The sequence below is a fragment of the Magnolia sinica genome, chromosome 3 (genome assembly GCF_029962835.1).
Source record: "Magnolia sinica isolate HGM2019 chromosome 3, MsV1, whole genome shotgun sequence".
Classification (NCBI taxonomy): Eukaryota; Viridiplantae; Streptophyta; class Magnoliopsida; order Magnoliales; family Magnoliaceae; genus Magnolia; species Magnolia sinica.
The window spans coordinates 22,392,956-22,416,372 of NC_080575.1; the positions used below are offsets into that span (position 1 = coordinate 22,392,956).

The 23,417-nt window shown below is 38.3% G+C and overlaps 1 protein-coding gene across 2 annotated transcripts in view; it reads left to right on the plus strand.

Annotated features, from left to right (window-relative positions):
- Positions 1 to 8,061, plus strand: part of LOC131239694 (uncharacterized) — a 54,391-nt gene extending 46,330 nt beyond the window's left edge. Inside the window, exons 6-10 of one of the 2 annotated variants that reach the window (XM_058237524.1) lie at positions 321 to 402; positions 513 to 610; positions 6,739 to 6,817; positions 6,909 to 6,959; positions 7,777 to 8,061. In XM_058237524.1, coding sequence (XP_058093507.1) covers positions 321 to 402; positions 513 to 610; positions 6,739 to 6,817; positions 6,909 to 6,959; positions 7,777 to 7,860 — 394 coding nt within the window. In that variant the 3' untranslated portion in view covers positions 7,861 to 8,061. The remainder of the gene's footprint in view (positions 1 to 320; positions 403 to 512; positions 611 to 6,738; positions 6,818 to 6,908; positions 6,960 to 7,776) is intronic. The other variant, XM_058237525.1, reaches the window with a different exon arrangement.
- Positions 8,062 to 23,417: the final 15,356 nt, after the last annotated feature.

A 23,417-nucleotide genomic window follows, 5' to 3' on the forward strand; every position in this document is an offset into this window, starting at 1 on the left:
AAACATCAAGGTGGACCTCAGGAAGGTTTCACCGGTAGGCATTTCTTTCCCCACTTTTCCCTCTTGTATGGCCCATTTGGGTTTTGTATTCGCCTCATTTTTGGTCTCATGTCCTAAAATGAGCTGGGTTAGTGAACATGTCCGAACAGAAAGTTGGACCTAGCTTTGGTTAGTGAATATGTGATATTGTTTTCCGTTTTACATTCCATGTCTACGATTGTTTTCTTCTGAGGATTCAAAAATAATTGAGTTCTCTTCATAAAATTGCTCCTATTTACATAAAAGTACCAGTTTGAGCTTTAAGTGGTTTCATCATGCAGGGAGAAGGTGAGAATTACCTTATCAATTAAACAGCTGGAGGATGATCCTCTTCTAGAGACGCTGGACAAAGTTATTCCTCAGGTGGGTATTTTGCTATGGACATGGTTTGTATATGCCCTCTTAAATTTGTATTAATCTTGCCTAATCTGAAGGTAAATAAGTTCTAAAATGCTTGCTGAATATGAACTTAGCAGGTCGAGTCTGATAATTCGAGCATGCCAGATAATTTGAGCACTGAATCTCTTCCAGGTCTTGAAAGCATCTGTGAAGAGCTTCTACAAGAAAATGGGTATGGTTGGTTTATTGCTGGCTTATAACTGAATCTGTTTGTGGAACCTTTGTTTCTCTTGTGTTTTTTTATTTTATTTTATTTTTTTTAAACCTTCGTAGGTGATTATTCTGTTAATTAAACCTTTTTGACCAATTTAAAGAAAAAACATTATTGTGATAATGCTGAAGATGATTAATTTTCAAAATAATATAGTGAATGTCTATAAGTTTAAATATTTCAACTTTTTTTGGTTCCTTCAAGATTTGAAATACTAGGTAAAAGTTTTTCTACCTTTCACATGTGCAATGATATGTTTGTTTATCTGCTCAGGAACGATGCTAGCAATATTCACTCCATATATTATGAGATTTTTCCTTAAGAAATATCCATGCTGGCATCATAAAACTGAACTAGTTTTATGTTTATTTCACAACTCATGAAAATGGAATTGCTCATACAAGCATTTTATCATTATTCAATTTTGCATGTCTATCTAGTGTGTCTGGTTATGAGATCTACTCATCCAGTTAGGCTCTTTACAATTGTTTGCATGGGCATTTCTTTTAGCCAAGAAATTCAAAGGAGGTAGATTAGCATGTTGCATTTTTCGGTGTTGTTCAAGAAATGGGAACCCCATCTGAAGGGAAGCCTTGAAATACAATTGTGACAATGTTTAGTTTTACTGGAGACTGAAAGCTTCTTGCCTGTGTTAGTGTTGGATGTGTCCCTTGCCCCTTTGGACTGCAAAGAGACTGTTAATAAATTAATGTTGTCATGCCTTCATGCTAAATCCTAGTACAATGGGAAGGAGAAAATCAAGTGATGCATTTCAACAATCGAACCAAAGAGAGTATTTCAACTGCAAAGGACATTATTGCCTTTGTCATTAGGCAAGATTTATAGTTCTCAGCATTATCCTTGAAGCTGGAAATAACAAATGATCCAGAGGTATCTTTCTGCCCCAATATAAACCAATACAGACCCCAATCTTTTTCTTATTTATTGGGTTAGTATCTGCTAACTTCCACATCCTTTCTCAAAAATGATCCAGCGGTATCTTTCTGCCCAAATATAAACCAATACAGACCTCAATTTTTTCGCATATCTTGATAAGGAAGTTTTAGTGAACCATGGGCATAAGCATTATCCTTGTTTCATCGTTCAAAAAAAAAAAACCCACATTACCCTCGTTTCTCCACACCTCATCTACCATTTAGCGAGGAGCATGGTTTCACAAGGATCCACTTTGTATTTCCAACCTCTTTCATGGAAACCACCTCCGTATGAGTCTCATCCATAGTGGTAGCCTTGCAGGATCCTTCTAATTAGGTTCTGTTCCCACTTCGAATTGTGTTCGGACTCTTGCTCTTGTTCCTGCTTCCTGCCTATTTACACTTGTTTACATTTTAAAAGAGATGCCTCCTGGCTCCCACACCCGAATCTGTTGCTGCTTCACTTCATGCTTTGTGCAACTATAATCTGTTAAGCCTCCTTCGCTGAGCTCATTGGGGAAAAAATCATCAATGTTTAGTCATTCTTATTTTCCTCTTACCCTTAAAAAAAAAAAAAAAAAAACTTATTTTCCTCAGTATTTTCTTAGTTTTAATACATTAGAATCAGTTAATTCATGGCAAACCTTCATGCGCAAGCTGGTTTTTGCCAAATACTGGCTGATCTTTTACTGCCACATGAGGGGTTCAATAGATCCAAGATTTTAGTATCAGTCACATAATGTTTTAGGAAATATGTTCTTTTGTGCATATATTAATTAGACATGGATTTCATGAAAGCCACTTGGATGTAGAAGGCGGAACTTACTACTCTTAGAAGGTTTATATGTTGTTTTTGTCAAATTCTTCCTAGCTCTATATTGTGTTCCTATGTGCTAATCCACGTGCTTTATAGTAAGTGGTGACACACAGTTTGATGCACAATGTAGGAACGTTAACCCAACATTTCATGCTGCTCTTTACATGCGTGGGCGCGCACGCACACCCGCACAATGTTGTTAATGATAAGTGGAGTACTTGATTTCTCTGTGAGTGGACCCACATTGTCATAGCATGTGTAATGGGGTTTGACCATTGTTAGTTGAGAAAACCCACATAATTATTTAGAAAAAAGAAAACAAAAAAATTGCTAGTATATATTGAGCCATGTCCAAGGGTGTTATGTACACATTCATGTCGGCATGGCAGAAAACCTAGAAGTACCATTTCCTTGTTAAATAGGTATTTTTTGTATATGAACAAACACATGTATTTTGAGGTAGTTTGTGATAAATGCAAATTGTTGGTTTCAAATATTAATTTTTTCCTGGATACAGTACTTTGGGATGCATCATTCTTGAAAAGTTTAATGTTGTGCTTGTGTGCCAAACATGGGTCTTGGGCATGCATGTCAACTTTAGCATTTACGCCAGAACCTTGATTCACTGCTTCCTTTTGTATATTGTTAATACACTAGTATGTGTTTTCTTCATATTCTATGCTATACATGTATCTGTAATGGTAGAAAAATAATTAGTTGGAATGTATCTATTATTAAATTGAACAATTCTTTTTCAACTCAATGATTTTCTTTCCACTCCAGAATTTCGCATTTATGCAACAAAGAAACTTGATTTTGGTATATTTTTGCTTCAAATAACAATTATAGTGCACAAGGCCATTGAAACATTATCAATACATCAACCTGTGGCAATGTCTTAATATTACTGTTTTCTTTCATTCTATACGGTAGTATGTATTTGGAGCTTTGCTAAGCCCACATATATGTTGAGCTCAAGGTATTCAATAATGGTAACAGTTGGCATGATGACTGATTGTTAAATCATTACATTACAAGCCATAATGGTCAATATTGTTTTAAGAAACAAATCTGAGAAAATATTAAAAATTGCAAAAAAGGGGATTCCAAATGTGTATTCTTTTCTGGTTTTGAACATGTTTATGATGGTGTAAATAACTTGAGAGGCGTAGACTGACTTCAAAATTCCTGTGTGTGTGTGTGTGTGGAGGCGTAGACTGACTTCAAAATTCCTCTGTGTGTGTGTGTGTGTGTGTGTGTGTCCACGCCCCATTTTGAGGCAAGACTATTCCTTGCGGATGCACCCAATAACCCGCAAACCACGTGCGTCGAGTAATCCCGGGGAGGGGAATCGAACTCATGTCTGTGGGGAGCACACCCACGATGCTCTTGCTGTTCGCCCAAACCCTATGCGGTAATTCCTATATTTAATTTTCTAAATATTTTATATCAATGATTCGATATAAATAAAATTACATAGCACGAATCTAATGATATGATAGTTATATATTTATGTTTATATAACCATTTTACACAATTTTCCTCAAGAAATTTGAGGGAAAAATAAAAAATTAAATTCGGATGAATAGCATATGGCCAATTTAGCACCCAATCAAATACCCTTAAAACAGCATGAAATTCATGCAATCTATGGACTCATCCCACTAATGCGTATCCTTAACCATTTTACACCATTTCCTTTAAGAAAATTGAGGGCAAAAAAAATAAAACTTAAATTCAGTGGATAGTGTTGGGTTGATTTAAGATGACTCAAATGTCCTGAGACCAACTCAAAATTCATGGAATCTGTGTAACTTGCACCGTTAATGCACATCCTTAATCATTTGACGCCATTTTCCCAATGAAATCTAAGGGAAAAAAATTCAGATGAACAGTGTTGGGCTGATTTAAGACCACATGTATACCCCCAAAACGGTTCGAAATTCATGTAATTTTTGAAACTCATCTACTAATGCATATCCCTAACCATTCGACACTATTTTCCTCAAGAGATTTGTGGAAAATTTAAATTAAATCTGGACGAATAGTGTGGGGCAGATTTAGGACTGCTTGAATGTCCCCAAAATGAGCCAAAATTCAGGCAATCTGTGGAATTCATCCCATTAATGCATATCCTTACAATTTGATATCATTCTCCCCAAGAAATTTAAAAATAAATTTGGTACTATTCATTCTAAAAATTAATTAAAATTATAAATGCTAAAAAAGAAGAAAGAAAGAAAGAGATGAAAACATTGATGAAGTGCATGGTATGTAGATCTAAACTCTATGCACGTATTTGAACAATCTTTTACCTAAAATTTTTTTTTTTTTTTATTTGTCCAAATTTGGCTCCTGATCTTCGATTCTTCAAAAACGGCTTAAATCTTGTGTTTTAATCTTCAAGGATTGCACAAATCTAGCTGAAAATAGGTTAAAAATGACCCAAGAGGCAAAAAGAGCAAAAAATGGAGGAGATGATGAAAAATTAGAAAAACATGCTCTAAAAGGGGGCTTATATATGAGGCACAACCTTGGGCCATTATGGTCCTTTCTTTTCTGTGGAACGGGTCATTTCGACTCCATAACGCGTAACAGCCTTGACCATTACCGTTATGTAACCATTTTTTAAAACCATGGTGGATCCCTACCCATCCACACATAGGAAAATGTGCTAACACAGAACATGTGTATGAGAGCCGAGCTTTCCATTAGGTGGGCTACACTATTTTGATCTTCTGGTTCAAGAATAAGGTTGTTTTGCTTAGGTTCTACATGATAGAAAGCTCAGGTTTCACAAATGTTCACGTGTTTCATATTGGTAGGTGTGCTTGCATGCAGTTGGGTAGGGCTTCACAAATTGTGGGATTAGCAAACAATGTGTGTTCCTTTCTACTTATGTAGAATTGTATTTGTGTGTGTGTGCGCGCGTGCGCGTGCATGCGTGTGACATAGAGGTTTGCTTGCTCCTGATTGCCTCTCCACATAGCCACAAGTACAATCCTGGTATATATGTAGGACATCCAAGCTGTCTATCAGGTGGGATCCACTATGTAAATGATCTGACCAAGAATCAAACTGGCTAATAATCAGGTTGCATTTATGAAAACTATGGACAGCCTAAAAGAAATTGCAAGTTTTTTTATTTTTTATTTATATATTTTTATTTAAATTCTTGTAAGTGTTTTAGCTCATGTGTGGTCTTTCTTATAGTTTACCAGCCTGACCTTTTGGCCAGATCATCTACATGGTGGTTACACCTGATACACAGCTTAAATGGCCTACACATGTGCCAAGTAGGTATGTGTGGCTGTGTTCGGGGCTTGCCAACCTTTGCCAAATAACTATATGGATGTCTGAGCATGTTAGATGCTGGGTCTCATGTTTGATGCCTCATGTTCTTGTTAGATGTACATGTTTGCTTTTTTATTTTTATTTTTTTTACACGCATTCACACCCCCACACACTCACACTACAGCGGGATTTCACCACAATGGGTACTCGAACCCCTGACCTCGTGTTGAAACTCTTGCAAGTCTACCACCGAGCCATGAGGAAGGACCCAGATATATACGTGTATGCTAATTAGTTCCATTCACCGCTATTAACTGGATTCTCTTTTTACTATACAAAGGAAAGTGGATACATCTAGTTTAGTCTGATAAAATCTCAACTACGCATTTATGCTATCACCTTCCTGCTGCAAAGACCCACAACTACAAAGAGTGAGTGAGCAGATACTGAAAAGATTGCAATGCTCAAGCCACACAGAGAATAGGAGCATTTGGTTGAAGCAGTTTCTTTCCAACCATTTGCATTTTGAGGATCTATCATCCTTGGCCCAAGGATATGAATAGTACCCTCCAGCCATTAGTTTGTCTGAGAGCAACCTAGCTTTTAGTGATCATGACCATCTATCTGATGGGTCCTACTATGGACAGGAGATGACCATGTTTCTCCTACACTTAACAATCCTGACACTTTGATCAGTGTCAATAATTCACATTCAACAGAAAAGGCCAAAAATTGCTTGTATAAGAACTTCCATTCTGTAAGTTTTTTGAGCATCCCAATCCTTGCTAGGGCCAATCAGATCAACCACCTTGGTTATTGAAACATGTGCCCAGGTTGTAACACTCAGGATTAAAGATACCATGTATGCGCTGAGATCATATGATCCTTATTGCATTTTGAGCACTACTGCTGAACTGTTAAGAGGTACACAAGAACCAGCCATCTGAGCTGCTTACTACATAAATTCTTGTGATTCTCAAGCTTACAGTCCTTGATGAAATTACTTCGATCTGTTTTTTGACATTCCACCTATTCTTGTGCAGTATTACTGGTGTAAGAATTGGCCGTAAAGGATTCGAGAAGCGTGTGGTTTCACAGGACTTGGAGCTTTGGCTTTCAAATGTGGGTTATTTGTTCTTGTTCAAAATATCAACTAAGAGCTATTCTGTAACTTTAGTTTTCATTATTGGCCTTTCAATCATGTTGCTCTCAGGCACCAGTAGAGGACAAACAATTCACACTCCTTGCTAGAGCTGGCAGAGAGGTTAGTGTTTCTTTTCTTTTTCTTTTTTTTGGGTATTGGTGATCTGTGACTTGTCTTTCGCTCGGTACTGGCTGGTGTACTTTTGAATAATGGTAATCATAGCTGATCAGCTGGTCAGAAGGGAGCCATGGTGATGTGTAGAATTTGGAGACAATGATGGTCATTAGCTGGAAGGATCAGGCATTTGTTTCATTCTTTTAACCTTTCTATAATATTGTCAAAATGTTCATTAGTTCCCTTTAACTTCTGGTAGGTCAAGGATTCTATCTGTTCCAGAATCCTGCTTAGAGGCATTTAGTGTCAGCCTAGCAAATGTTTTATTGCTGAGATGTAGGATTCCAGATTTATGGGGTTTATGGTTCGGTGATCTGGAGTTTTGATCTGATGGGTCCCACCATGAATGGGGGTTACCTTAAACAACCCCTAGATAGGAAGATCTCAACCTTTTGATCAATGGCCTACAATTGGCAGCTAAAGATAAGAATAGAAACAAACTGCATTCAATGAAAAATAGGCGAAAGTATAGAAGGATTAGGATCAATCTGGGTGATTTGCAATGTCTTCATCTGATGTGGGGTCAATCAGATCAACTGTTTGGATCGCTGAGCCATGAACTCGACATGTAAGGCTTGTGGAGGTGCTCAGGACCTTATAGTTCCTTGGCTAAATAAGGAAAAATATTGTTATACTAAAAATCATTTTCATGAGGGCTTTTCTTCTAGTTTCGCTTCTCTCATGAAAGGGGGGGGGGGGGGGGGGAAAAAATAATTGCTAATAAAAAAAATCTTGTTGCTTATTGATGGCATTCGTTATTCAGGTCCAGGAAGTACATCTGACAACCGATCTTGATCAGGATGGCATCAAGAAGGCAGTACAACGAGTATTAGCACGCATCCCATGACTTCATACATGATACAAATGCAGGTCAGATTTCGGCATGAAGATCTGTGGCTGCTGCTTTCTGATTATCCACTCAGAGTAAGACCGAAAATTTGTATTCCTACCACATGCCTATACTGTAAAAAAGTAACATTGATTCAAACTAGCCAGCATTTCTTGTATATTGTGTCAATTGAGTAAACTATTTTCATTGAAACCACCACTAATGCCTCATCATCATCGCAATGGTCATCTTCATCATCTCTCATCATGGTCATTATCTTCGTTGTTAATGTAGATGAGACCAATGAACATCAGTCGAAGAAGACTGTGATGTCGTCTCAATAATGAGTGAAACAATGAAGTGCATTTGCCAAACTTTAAAGGAAAAAAAGAAATAGAAAAAAGAAAAGTAAATGCCCTCACACCAATTGAATCAATACTATGAAAACTACATCAAATGTACTTTCAGGATAATTCAGGCCTATACAACAGTTTGCAGCACTAGCTTACACCTGAACACCTTGAATATTGCATCCAACATACAGAGAAGAATTAGATAAGAAGAGGATGTTGTGAATGAGATTTCAGAGAGGTGGGTTTATTGCATTGGCCAAATTACTCTCCTAGGCCCTGTTTATATAGATTTCTCATTTGTACAGGGGCAACTTGGTCTCTTCATTATGCAAAAACCATTTTGGGGAGGCAGTGATTTACTGCCTCCACCAGAACATGCGATGTGTTGCCTGTAACCCACCATAGGAAGCCTATCATGTGAAAGAGCCTTCACTAAATTTCCCATCCAATGAGCGAGGCTGTAGTTGTGCATGCAGTTTGAATTGTCTGTAGAAATTCATGAACATACTAGCACCTATTGAACAAAAATGAACTGAAACCATCTTTTATGTGTCACCCAAACGCAAAACCTCTTATTATTATTTCTACAAGTCATGCTTAGACCTTTCAAAAACAAAACAAAAATTAGAAGATGATGCAGGCATATTTCTAAAAATTTAGTGACTCAACTTGAAACTCAGCCCAGTTTACTATGAAACTCATCCATGAGCCTGACTTGCTTCTGACTCAGCTAGAATCTTTGAGCCAACTCACCAACTCGGTCGACTCGATGCAACTCCAACTGAGTCAATTGCTGAGTGATGGGATTGTTAGTAAGAAAAAGACACTGAGAAAGAGACTCAAACCAACAGCCTCTAGCACTGGTTCAAACAATGTTGCCAAACAGGCATGTGATAGACTTAAGTCTAATTTCACCATTTATTATCTGATATTAATTCAAAATCTTGATTATCACTTGGAAAGCTTCTCTACTTAATTCTTGGGTTGATTTGATTTGAGTCTTCGAGTCAACCAGCCCAACTGCACATTTAGTCAAGTTTTCAGGTCTTTGAACAATGCATACAACTAGTTGGACAGCTAATCCATGTTCAACTACGAAGTTTGATATCCAACCTGCCCAAAAAGATGACCAACACAGGAAGATTACAAGAAAAATTCAGGCCATCCACTCATCAGGTGGGCCACACTCACAATTTGGATCAGATAGATGGTTGTCCACTATTTCTGCAGTGTTGGTGCACATGATGAGTGGATGGACCTGGTTTTTGAACTATTGTGTTAGTTATGTTAGTTCTAACCATTTGGCTGGATTGAATATTGTACTGAATTGACATGTGGACACTTGAGGCTTGTTTGGAATGTAGGATTAGGTAGTTCCAACCATTTGGGTGGATTGTACTGCATTGGGTGGGATATAAATTCCATCCGGCTTTTGAAATTGACGGAGTGAAATGAATTAACCCAGGTATTTGACCTTTTAATCCCAGTAGGAGATACAATGGAACATTTCAAAATCCACTACATCTATAGGCCTAATGTTTATGCATGTGTTTTATACACACCATCCATCCATATGCACCCTTTGCATGTGACACTCGAGTTGCATATGAATATAGGTGACTGACATCGGTTGTAAAATCTAGTTGATTAGAATTCAGTGTCCAACAAACAATGATTTCACATAATACAATGCTTTTCCCAAAAGAAGAATCTGATCGTGGGATTGGATGGTCAAAATACCACGGTATTTTCGGACATATGATCATTGTATAGTAATGGGGTTAATTCCATCTAATGCAATGCAATGCATCTCTCTAAACAGGAACTTAGTGCCAATCAGACTAACCCAACTAGTTACATGTCAGACCCTGTCATTTCAGTGGTTTTATCACTGTAAGGAACCATACAAGCTTAGCAAGTTGTTGCTTGGCACGTTGTAATGCATCTCTCTAAACATGTAACTTCTACCTGGCAAGAAAATGCCTAGAAAATGCAATGCATCTCTCTAAACATGTATCTTCTACCTGGCAAGAAAATGCCTAGAACAAGCAGCCTCTTGTCACCGCAGTTGACTGTAAAAGGAACAACTTTGGGAGTGCCCCAGAGAAAGAAAATAATAAAAAAATCAATAAAATCCATGTTAGATAAGAAATATAGGCAGGGAGCGTTTCTCATGCTCTGATTTTAACGCTTCTGTCGCATAAATTCTGCCAGTCTTGCCCCTGGTTTTGTGGGTTGTGTTGGTGGAAGTCCCGTAACGTATTATCGGTACTGATGAAAAGGTGCACATGATATATATCAGTACCGGTAAACGTGATGCAAAGAGCTTCCTTTCTTTACTGATATTTATATATTCTGGCATTCTTGTCCTTGGCTTTTAGCTTACGTGGATGATTAAGTCATGCAATATATTAACTTATTTACGTAATAAAATCATTAACGTCCATTTTGTATTTTATCAAAGGATTTGCCCAAAGTTTTTAATTAACATGTTGGATGCCCAATCATCAATCTGGACTATTCATCAAGCAATGGTATAAGAATCATGATCAGATGATGATCCCAACGCTATGAACAAGGCTAATTTGTTTTGTTTCTAAAATCATTAGAATCATAAAACCATTGTGTTACTTTGGAATCATAAACAATACAAAGTGGGATCTATTGGATAGATGGTTCAAGATGATGATTGAGCTTATTTTATTTCTCTGCTCAAATTATAACTATCTGTTTTCCATGCTATTGATTGGATGCTTAGGATTTTTCACTCTTTTTGCGCTATAACTTGTCCTTAGTTGTAAGAAAGGATGGATGGTCCGGATTGACTATTGGTCATGTCAATTAAAAGCTATGGGAATGTTGCTAATGTCCAGTGAGGGTAGCAAAAACCTTCATTTACTTAAGACTTGTTGGTACAATATGTAATACTTTAATACTTCAAAGCTATGGCCATGTGTGCCCATAATGATGACCAAAAGAATAAAAAGCATTGGTCATTGAATGAAATACTGCAAAAATATATCCAAGATAAGTGTTGGTACCCAGTATGAGATGGCTGCATTGATCATGGTTGTAAAACTCACCGACTTGCCTCGAAACTCAGATGAGTCAACTCAAATCAATGAGATTTTGAGCTTAGTTGCTGAGAAACTAGGTCACGGCTGTGACTGAATCTTGATTTGAGAGACTTGTTGACACAAAGAAAAGTGTGAAAAAGTGAAGAGCTAGATCGCTGTCTTCTGTAAAGTAGTTTCTTGAATCTAAAAATAAAATAAAAATACAAAGATAAAATTTAAATATTTTTATTGAATAATGTATAATATATATGTTTTCTCGATTACACGACTAATAAATGAAAAGATAAAATTCTAATTCAGAATTATGCAAAATAATAAATTTATTATACTAATTGAAAGTAATTAAAAAAATAAAACTAATGTAAAACCTAATTTGTCAAAAATAGAAAGTTCAGTTAAAATCTCACCAGAAGAGTCTTTGCATAATTACAAGTAATTTCTAAAAAGGACAAAAATTTAAAACTCTAAACATTTTATAAAAAAAACCACAAAAATTAAAATGATTAAATATAGTAAAATTTTCATAAAATCCTGATTTTGAATTAGAAGCATTTTCTCGAGAAATGAACTTGACTCAGGTTGATCCCTGATGACTTGTTATGGTAAAGATTCATAAGTCATGCGTTTTGTGACGATTTCCAAATTAGAAGCTTCAACTGATCTACAGTTCATACTTCAAACGGCAATTTATCCTTTAACCAAAATGAATTTCTTCGAACCAAACGCCTTCTACGTCTTCTTTCAAGTCAACTTGACTTCTCAATTGACTTGACGTGACTCACAACGACTCAAACTGAGTCACTCAGTGAGTTGTAGTGTCACCTTGTGAGTAAAATGCAAAACCAGAATGTGAGAATCAATCCCACGGCCCCTGCCACAGATAAGATGCACTATTTAAACTAGTTATTTTTATTTTTTTAATTTCTTATACTATTTTTAACTAATTTAAATATCAACTACTATTCCCAATATTTTTATTTTATAGTTTATTAAATATAAAGCTGAGTGGGATAGACTCTTCAAGTCAACCTAACCTGACTCAACATCGAAATCGCTCGAGTTTCTGAACTATGTATACTACTTATATTATCAGTCAGAGGTTTTTTAATTTTTTAATTATTTTTTTAGAGGTTTTCTTGAAATTGTCCTACTATATTATATATTATAATTGCACGCATGAGCACATGGAGAAGTGGCATGGAGATTAGTTCAGGGAGAGATTTAGATCGGAGCCATCGAAATCGGGCCCTCCGCCAAAAGAAATTTGGTCCACTCATTTGTTGGACCTCACTTAAATTCAATGGAGATGGGTAGCCCACGTCTTTCTAGCTATTACAACCATAACACGTGGCGCTAATTGCCTGTTGAATTTGGCAGGGATCTGTGGCACGCGGATCTCCTTGGAAAGCCTTTCGCAGGAAGTTCCTGCGCTGGAAACCTAGGTGGGGCCCACCTTGATGTTTGTGAGAAATCTACCCCGTCCATCCGTTTTTTGAGATAATTTTAGTATTTGAGACCAAAAACGAGAAGGGTCCAAGACTCAAGTGGACCGCACTAAAGGAAAAGGTGGGTAGGGAAATTCCTACCGTTTAAACCTCCCCGGGGTCAACAGTGATGTTAACATGCTATCCATACCGTTCGTAACGTCATTCCTGCTGAGATGAACTGAAAACACAAATATTAGCCTGATTCAAAACTTATGTTGCCCCACAAATATTTCAACTGTGGAAATTCAATCCTCACGTTTTCAGCCTACTTCAGTATTCTATCTGGCTCATTTTTGGCACCATGTCCTTAAATAATCTAAAAAAACGGATGGACGGAGTGGATTTCTCACGAACATCACGGTGGGCCCCCCTTAGGTTTCCAGTGCAGGAACTTCAGGCCGAAGCCTTTTGCAGGAAATCCACGTCCGGATCTGTGGGGGCATCTCTATGGCGCAGAAACTCAGTGTTACAATTATTTATGACATGAGAAGCAACTCGATGCTTTGGCAGATCATGGGTACGCATGTCAATGCTAGGAGACCTTCAGTCAAGCCTTCCAAATCTTAACATTATACTCAATCACTCATCCCAAACACACGTGTGTAGAATAGATTCAACGGTGGATATTTCATTTTCACTCTTTCTAGTGTTGTCAATTTGTTAAGCATTGTTTAAGTTTTTCGATTTGTATTGTTTTGGAGCTGTTATTCAATTTTCCTTTTTCTTTTAAAACTTTTTGTTGCGCAATCCTTCTAATTATATACTTTAGTATGTTTTAGTACGTTTTTTTGGATCTCCCTCATGCTCAGGTGGTAGACTCCCGGGAGTTTCAACACTCGGTCAAGGGTTCGAGTATTCATAGGTGGTGAAAGCCCACTACGCGTGAGTGTGTGGGGGTGTGTGTGCGTGTTAAAAAAATAAAATAAAAATACTTCAGTATGTTTTATTCTCATGTGCTCAGTCAACTCATAACCATGGGACTACCTTAATGCATGTACTATATATTGACTTTGTCCATCTATTTTTACGGCTCATTTTAGGATGTCGGCCTAAAACTAAAGCATATCCAATCTCCCGTGGACCACAACATATGAAACTAATTAAACGCCTACCATTACAACCATCTTAGGGCCTACTATAATGTTTATTTGCTGTTTAACCAGTTGATAAGGTCAAATTGATTGGATGAAAGAAAAATATATATATTAGCTTGATCTAAAACTTTTCTGACACATAAGAAATTTTTAATGGTCAATTATCATAGTTTCTTGTGGTGTGGTCTACTTGATAGTAGAGTTTGCTACAATTTTGGGTCCATGTCCTAAATCAAGCTAGAACATATAGACAGCGTGGATATACAACACATACATTAAGGTACACCTTAGGTCAAGTCTCTTCACACATGGCTAATTATAGGGTTAAAATTTGCCAAACACTACTTGCACAAAGCTATAAGAATATAAATTATATAATACTTCATTCACATATATGCACAAAAAAGGGGCCCATGGTTTGCTAATACAAATTATTTATATGTTAAGTCCCATTGTTGGTGGAGTATATCTAAAAACTTTCTATTATAAGTGTTTATACTTATTCTAGCATGTCCATGTATACCAATGAAAAGTTGTCGTGTGTTAGCACTATGGATGAATGTAAGATGAAATCCTACTAGTGCCTTGAAGATATCTTTCACCCTATATCCCTCGACGGCATGCTACATGCCAAAAGCAGAATGGCTTAAAGCTATATGCACATCTGCAGACGAGACTGTGGCAAATGACATGTAGCATGTGATTGAACAACGTGCTTGATAAGTTTATAAAGATCCGTTAAAATATGAAATCTATTACAATTTAGATACACTCAGTCAAGCTGTCTCACACAATCTTACCTAAATGAAAAACTTTTCAGAGATGATTAGTGCTTTCACGACGACTATGAATGTTTAAGATGTGATTTCTCTCAAATTAAAAGGAAATTGAAGTATGCGATGAGGAATCTGAGTCTGATTAGGATATGGAGTGATCCTCGCAACCTTTGAGGATTCTATGCCAAAAAGGAAACCCAATATAGTTGCCGCTTCACAATCTATATAAGGAACACATGACGGATAGTTCAAAGTACTAATCAAGCCATCACAGACAACCTTTTACAGTGCAACACTATCCTATCCTAGTTTTAGTTTTAAATCCCTTTACGTCAGTCTAGCCTTGTTGCAAAACGTTCGGAATTTAGACACCATCGCTGCAATCAATAACCCTTCGTCGTCGGATCCCGACCAACTGAGTCCATACTTGGAAGATCATCCTAGTCACATCCTGCTAACCATCTGCCTTGATTTTTTATCCATATGGGCAATTACAAGAATTTATCTTTTATTTTCTTCGCTTGTTTTATGTTCTCATTGATTGTATTGATGTTCACCATAAATCAATAAAATCAGCGATAAAGCCTTTATTTTTAATTTCTTCCATCTGTTACTGCGCCCTACGATTAACAATGAAAGAAAAGTCATTAGCTCAAGGTAAAAACATCCCATTCAGAAGGACTGACCCTTCATATTCTAAATTGCCTAATTATTGCAATATTGATGGTTGGATAGTCAGGTCAACTTTCATGGGTTTGATCCTACAGTTGAATACGACTCTGGTATATCCAACAATATTCTAATCACACATGTTTAATCAAATATGGGCTGTTCATTAACACCTGTGACTTCATGTTTGATGGAATTGTAACACTATTTTTTGTCATGTCCGGTGGAACAACAATATGTTACCCAGTGTTTTTCAATAAATCAAAATGGCAGGCAGAGCAAGAAACAATACTTCTATTCCTAGAGTTGGAAGAGGGCCATAATATGAGAAACAATAATTAAAACCCATCGAAATAAAAGCAAGATCATCTTCTCAACAACTGAGAAATGTTGCGTATTGGATTGTCTGCGTGTAACCATGCAACTAAGAACATAGCTATAAAGCATTTTTATTAATATAGATTAATTTTTCTAAGAAGGAAATGAACTTTGCCAAGCCACAGAACCTCTCATATATCAATTAGCACATGTGTGTAATTTAATCCACCCATTCAAATTCCCTAACCATGTCAACCCAACTAAAAAACATGGTCCAAAGACATAATTATGGGCACCCAAACCTGAATCGGATCTGGGTACATCATAGTTGAGTGCTTAGAGGTTTGTTTGAGTTTAAAAGCAACGGCGAGGATCACATGTTCTCGCAAGATTAGGTAGAAACTTTAGTAAATACACAGAAGGTAGGGTGTTAATTACCAATACAATAAACGCAAGGAGTCCTCTTTTGTTGCATAGCAAGAAAAGGAGGGTATATGGTAAGTGACTGTACATGTCTGATCCGTGGACCGTCCTGATTATAGAAGCATATTCACATAGAAATCCAGGTGACCAGTGTCTCATATCTTGTAAAAAGATGCACATTGGTACTGCAGGACAGTTGGGTTGGACACCGATTCCCTGCTATGCCTGTCTGGATCATGACGTGGCCCAATCTCTATGGGTGTTGATGTCACATGTGTGCCGCGTGTGAGTTTTGGTTCACCATCTGATCTAAGTCAGGGTGCGGGCATGTGTGTATATATATATATATATATATATATATATATATATATATATATATATATAATGTGTGGTGATTTTGGAAATGGTCGGTGCTTTGTGGGCCCCACCATGGTGTATGTGTTTCATCCATTCTGTTGTTCATCCATTTTTACAGATCATTTTAGGGCTTGATTCCAAAGATGATAGGGATATAAATCTTAATGGACCACACCAAAGGAAAAAAATATTGATTGGATATCCACCGTTAAAATCCTGCTAAGTCCCACTGTACTGTTTATTTGACATCCAATCTGTTGATTAGGTCGGACAGACCCAGAAGAAGGGAAAAAGCAAAGATCAGCTTGATCCAAAACTTTTTTGGCCCCAAAAAGTTTTTAATGGTCGAAGTTAATTCAGCACTCTTTCCTGTAATGTGGTCCACTTGAGATTGGGATATACCTCATTTTTGGTCTCATACCATAAAATGATCTAAAAAAAATAGATGGACAGCTTGGATGAAACACATACATCATGGTGGGGCCTACAGAGCACCGAGTACCAGCCATTGGCTGGTAGCAGGGGGAGTAGCCGTTTCCAGTGATTTTTGGGTTGTCAACGGGCAGCCGTACCCACAAGTGCCGGGTGCACCAACCCAATTATAACAGTAGTTACAAATCAGATCGGGTTAGATCATCCACCATCTTAGAAACAATTAACATAATGTTTGGTGGAGTCTAGTCTATTTTAGTAGTAATACTGAATGTCTTAATATAGAGAAATGCTACACTACTCTCGTGGCACTCCTAAGGATGACATGACATTTTATTTGTAAGTGCTGTACATAAGTTACTAACGCGTAAAATAACTTATCTCGGTTTCTAATTATTCACTTAATGATATGTTTGATAAACAATATGTTTATCAGTCAAAAAGTAATCAAAAAGTATGTTTGGTCTCTAACATCACATGAGTACTTATCTCTCAAGTTTGTTTGGTCCACCCTTAATATCCATCGTCCATCATGTGGGCCCAAACTTTAATGTGGGCCGTTTATTAATTGGGCCCACTTGGCTCTATCTTCAATATGAATTGTCTAATGTGTGGGGCCTACCTTCAATGTATACCATTTACCTTGCAAGGTCCAACTTTGATGTGGGCCATCCATCATGCAAGGCCTACCTTGGATGTAGGCCATTTTTCGTGCTAGCCCACTTTTAAAGTAGACCGTCCATCATGCAAGGCTCGACCTTGAAGTGCACTGTTCATCAAGTGGGGCCCAACTTTGAAGTGGACCATTCATCAGAGGCTGAACTTCAATGTGAATTGTTCTAATGTGGGGTCCACCTTGATATGGATTATCTATCATGCGAGGCCTACCTTTAATATGCACCGCCCATCATGTGAAGCCCACCTTTGATGTGAATCGTCCATCATGCGGGGCCAAACATTGGATGTGGGCCATTCATCATCGACACCTTGATATGGACCACACATTATGTGGGGCCCACCTAGATGCGGGTTACCGATCATGTGGGGCCCACCATCAAAATAAATTGTCTATAATATGGTGCCCACCTTCAATGTCCACCACCCATTATGGGGGGCCCACCTTTTATGTGGACCGTCCATTGTGCGGGTCCCACCTTTGATGTGGGTGGTCGATCATGTGGAGCTTGCCTTGGATGTGGGTCATTCATCATCAGCTGACCTTTGATGTGGATTGTCCATTATGTGAAGCCCACCTCGATGTGGGTCATCCATCATGTGGGGCCCACATTCAATGTTTTTGTCTGATGCATGCGGCCACCTTTCATATCGACTACCCCTCATGTGGAGCTAACCTTTGATATGGACCGTCCATCATATGGTCCCCACCTTCAATGTGGGTCATCCATTAAGTGAGGCCCACCTTCAATGTTTTTGTCTGTTGCATGCGGCCACCTTTCATATCGACTACCCCTCATGTGGAGCTAACCTTTGATATGGACCATCCATCATGTGGTCCCCACCTTCAATGTGGGTCATCCATCATGTGGGGCCCACTTTGGATGTGGGCCATTCATCATTGAGAGCTTACCTTTGATGTAGACAATCCATTATGTTGGCCCACCTTGATGTGGGCCATCTATAATGTGGGGCCCACCTTTGATGTGGACCATCCATCATGTGGGCCCTGCCTTTAATGTGGACCTCCCATAATGTGGGGCCTCCTTTGATATGGACCATCCATCACATGGAGAGAGAGGTTAAAAAGTCGTCAGCTGAAAAGTAAGAAAAAATATCTGGGGATAAGTATTCGACTCAAGTCAAATAACGGACTAGAATAATGCAAGTTAAAAAGTGACAAATTGGGTGGTATCCAAACTGGGCCTAAGTGACACCTGTTCTTAGTTGGGTTGGACTTTTATAGTCCAACTGATACAATCCGTTGGAGATATTTCACAGGCTATCACCCAAAAATCTTACAGTTGGATGGTCCAATCTGTCCTTGATTTAGGCTTTATTTTGTATAACCAGCCTCTTTCCATCACATGGATATGATTGTTAGTGATTATTTGGAAACATTAGTAATCCATGATATGCCGGAACAAATAGATGGATCAAACCGTTGATCAGACCTATTTTTGTGTAAATGATCTTGACCATTCACATTAAAGACCACTGATCAAATGGCTAATTATTGTTAAACTACTGTCACAGACCTAACCAAATAGTCCATATGATTGGATTGGATTATCTAAGGGACCTAATGCAACTAGGAAAACCATTTCCCAGAGCAATGAGCATTTGAATTATCTTTACCAACCACAAAACCCCTCATATATCAAATTGGCACACGTGTGTGATCTAATCCACCCATTCATGTACCCTAACCATGTGAATTCCCTTATTTGATGTGAGCCTGACCTGAACCCAACTCAAAACCAAAATCAAAAGACCCAATGGGTGCCTGAAACCGAATCGGATCTGGGTCCAGGTCCTAAAAAAATGAGATCTGGACCCGACAAGACCCTCAACCCGAATGAACTGGGTCCTGTAGCTCTAACACCCAACCCAAATCCATCCTGTTGACAGCCTTAGAGCCGTCCATTGAAGCATCACACCTGGATGATTGGACGTTTGTTTGGGTTTAAAGGAAGCAGATTTCGTGCGAGAGCCTTTAACAGGAAGTTCCTGCGCTGGAAACTTAGATGGGACCTACCTTGATGTTTGTGAGAAATCCACCCCGTTTATCTGTTTTGTGAGATCATTTTAGGATCAGAGAACAAAAATGAACCCGAGCAAATACTCAAGTGGTCTGAAAATGTGAGGAATGAACGTACACAGTTGAAATATTCTTGGGGCCAGAGAAGTTTTTAATCAGGATAATAATTTTGTTTTCAGTTCATCCTGTGGGAATGACGTTATGAACGGTATGGATGGCATGTAAACATCACCGTCGGCCCTAGGGAGGTTTCACCGGTAGGACTTTCCCTACCGAACTTTTCCTTCATTGTAGCCCACTTGAGTCTTGGATCCTGATTAATTTTGGTATGAAGTCTTAAAATAATCTCAAAAAACGGATGGACGGAGTGGATTTTTCAAAAATATCACGGTGGGCCCCACCTAGGTTTACAGTGCAGGAACTTTGGCAGGAAATCCGCGTCCGAGTTTAAAAGCAGGTGGCCTCTACTTTGAAGGAGCGCATGTTCTCACAAAATTAGGTAGAAGATGAATATACAAAAATAGGGTGTTATTTATAAATTCAATAAACCAAGGGAGTTCTGTTTTGTTGCACAGAAAAAAGGAAGTATGTATGGTAAGTAACAGCGCACGGCTGATCCGTGGACCGTCCTGATCTTAGGAGAAGCATATTCACCTAAGTACTCCACGTGATGAGTGTCCCATATCTCCTGCAGAAGATGCTACATTGGTACCTGGGGACAGTTGGGCTGGACGGGGGTTGCCTGCAAATATCCGGTGTACCACACACCAGCAACCTATCTGGTGTGGGTACGTGTCGTGCGAAGACCATCGCTGATACTTTGAGTTTACAAACGGTTCAAAAGAGATCAAAGTTACATGGCTCCAACAGTGATGTATTTATCATATCTACACCGTTCATTCACTTGGCGAGATCATTTTAGATATTGATCCAAAAATGTGTAATTTTCAAAGCTTAAGTGGACCACACCATTAATAGCAGTGAGGACGATGATTCTTACCGTTAAAACGTTCATAGAGCATATCATAACTTTTACTTTCCATCTAATCTACTCATGAGGTCACACAGACCCAGGTGAAGAGAAAATATAAATATCATATTGATCCAAAATTTTCATGAGCTTTTTACAGCGTGGTCTACTTGATTTTTTTTTTTTTAAAAAAACTTAAGCGGTAGGACGAGCTCACCGAGTGGATGGATGGTTCGGATATAACTCATACAATGTGATGGGACCTACAAAACCTGGTGACATAAACACATACATCGTAATGGGACCTATAAAAAACACACAAGTCACAGGGCGTCGATTAGATACTGATAGCCAAATCGCCACTGAACTGGCGTCACAAAGATCAGTGGACCCCACCATGATGCGTGTGTTGTATTCATACCGTCCAACCATTTTTAAAGACCGTTTTATGACATTACAAAGAAAATGAGATAGATCTAAAGTTCAAGTGGACCTCACCATGGAAAATAGTTGGGAGAGTGACATCTAGGGTCACAGTAGTTACCGATGAAGCTGATATTTTTGTTTTCACTACAATCTATTTCTATGTTAACTTATGAATAGGATGGCTCTCTAAAACACATCACTGTGGGCCATATAAATGTTTCAACGGTGGGTGTGACGGTTCCCAGGGTTTTCTGCGGTGTGTCCGCTTGAAATTTAGATCTATCTCATTCTCTCTCTGTAATGCCATAAAACCATCTCGAAAAAATAGTTGGACGGTATAAATACAACACATGCATCATGGTGACGTCACTTCAGTAGCAATGTGGCTACTGACCTTGTCAGTATCCAATCCGCGCCCCAAGCCACATCGATGGTGTGTGGTACACCAGCCAATCCGCTTCCGCGGCCTTTGCCATGTGGGGCCCACCTTGATGTATGTGTTTTATCTATGCTGTCCCTAAGTTTTGCCAGCTGATTTTAGGGCATAAGCCCAAAAAAATACAAAGCAGATTCAAAGCTCGAGTGTATTACACTATAGGAAACAATGGGGATTGAGCAGTACCCACCATTAAAAACTTAACGTGGGCCACAGAAGTTTTGGATTGGCTGGTCTTAGGAAGGTTTCAGCCGTGGGCATCACTACTCACACTGTTTCCTGTGGTGTGGTCCACTTGAGCTTTGGATCTGCATATTTTTTGTTTCATACTAGAAAATGAGCTGGAAAAATGGATAAACGGCGCGGATAAAACACATATATCACAGTGAGCCCCACATAACTTGGGCCGCGTCCTGCTCCAGGGAGATTTCTGGAGACAGGCGCGGCTGGTAATCCGCGTCCTGTTGGGTTTACCATCTGCATGCGTGTAGGCTAACATCGCTTGCCAGGGTGGAGTTATATGATAGACTAGCAGATTATGATTATCCATACACATGCATTCAAGCACGGTTCATGTGGCATGTATGCTAACCGTCCAATTAGTAACCATCAAGTCCAATTAGTAAGCATCAAGTTGATGGTTAACATGAAAAACCATTAGTGGTCCAAATTTTGTTAATCGGAGGTTATGAAAATCTGGATATGATGTCGGAGCCACGTCTCACCTAAGGTAGCCTGGTGATTTGATGTACATGAATTGCTCCGACTATTTTTCGGTATTATCAAAATATCTTCTGTATTATTCATATCTATATTAATAACATAGATGGTGATACCAATAACATTGGTAGTCTCAAAATTTTCAGATATTTGTGATGTATCACTAAATATTGCCAATACATTGTTAATATGTAAATTGTAGGCATCACTTGTATTTCCAATGTATTGATATCATTAATATTTTTTACTGTAAATTACAATGTCACTTATATTGTGAGTGTATTCCTGATAGTTCAATAATATTGCTAATGTATCAATATCACCAAAAATCTATTTATTAAAAAAAAAAAACTCATTTTAAATATTTCTTACGAGTACATTAATGTACGCACAATTGATGCAGAAATCTGGTTAGCCTTCGCTGAACCTTCGCGTGCTTGCACAAGAAGAAGACAAAGGAGACCCTGACTAAAGTAGGGGACCCTCCGATGCCAATGTCAGGCAGAGGAATCTATGTCATGATTGAGTAAAAGATTTTAGGCTAGAGATTGTGTGTACCTTTCAGCATTAGATCTCTACTTATAGATTAGGAGAGACGGTGGTGTAGGACAGGCTTCCTCATTTAGTAGGATATTCTATAGTAGGATTAGAATCTTATCGAGAATTGTGGTGATCGCCCTAGATTCTCAGCTGAGATCTCGGGCGAATCCGTATCGTGATAGGCTTCCTGGATCTTCGGCTAGGATCCCGGACGGCGGAGGTCGGATTTTGATAGGAGGTGGTCCGTGCTGATTTGAAGTACATCGGCTTGTAATGTGCTGGCTCGGGGCCTGCCAACCTGGGTTTTGTTGAGGGTGCGCTGATTGCTTGCCTCCAAGTGCAGAGGTTCGTAAGTAATATCCTGTGAATATAGGGTCGATCCCACAGGGAGATGAATTGCGAGAAGAAAAAAATCAAATGCAAAACAAACTAAGTAATAAAAATTAATCTGATGATTTGATTTTGGGATTTTTGAATGGATGTAATTCAACTGAATAAAATAACACCCAAGCTTCAAAGTTCCACATATAGATTAATGTTCCAAAATCATAATGACTTGGATAACACAACTAGGATCTGATAACTATGGTCAGCCTAATCGGAAAATAAAACAGTTTAAATATTTTAATAAATGATATAGAAGATTAGGAAATAATGGATTTGCACCATTGACATATATTCTCAAGCACCAGTGATTTTAAGTTTTCAATATCTATAGGATAATGAATATCAAAGAAATATAACAGGTTGAGAACATCTCCTATTTAGGAAATTTGATTGA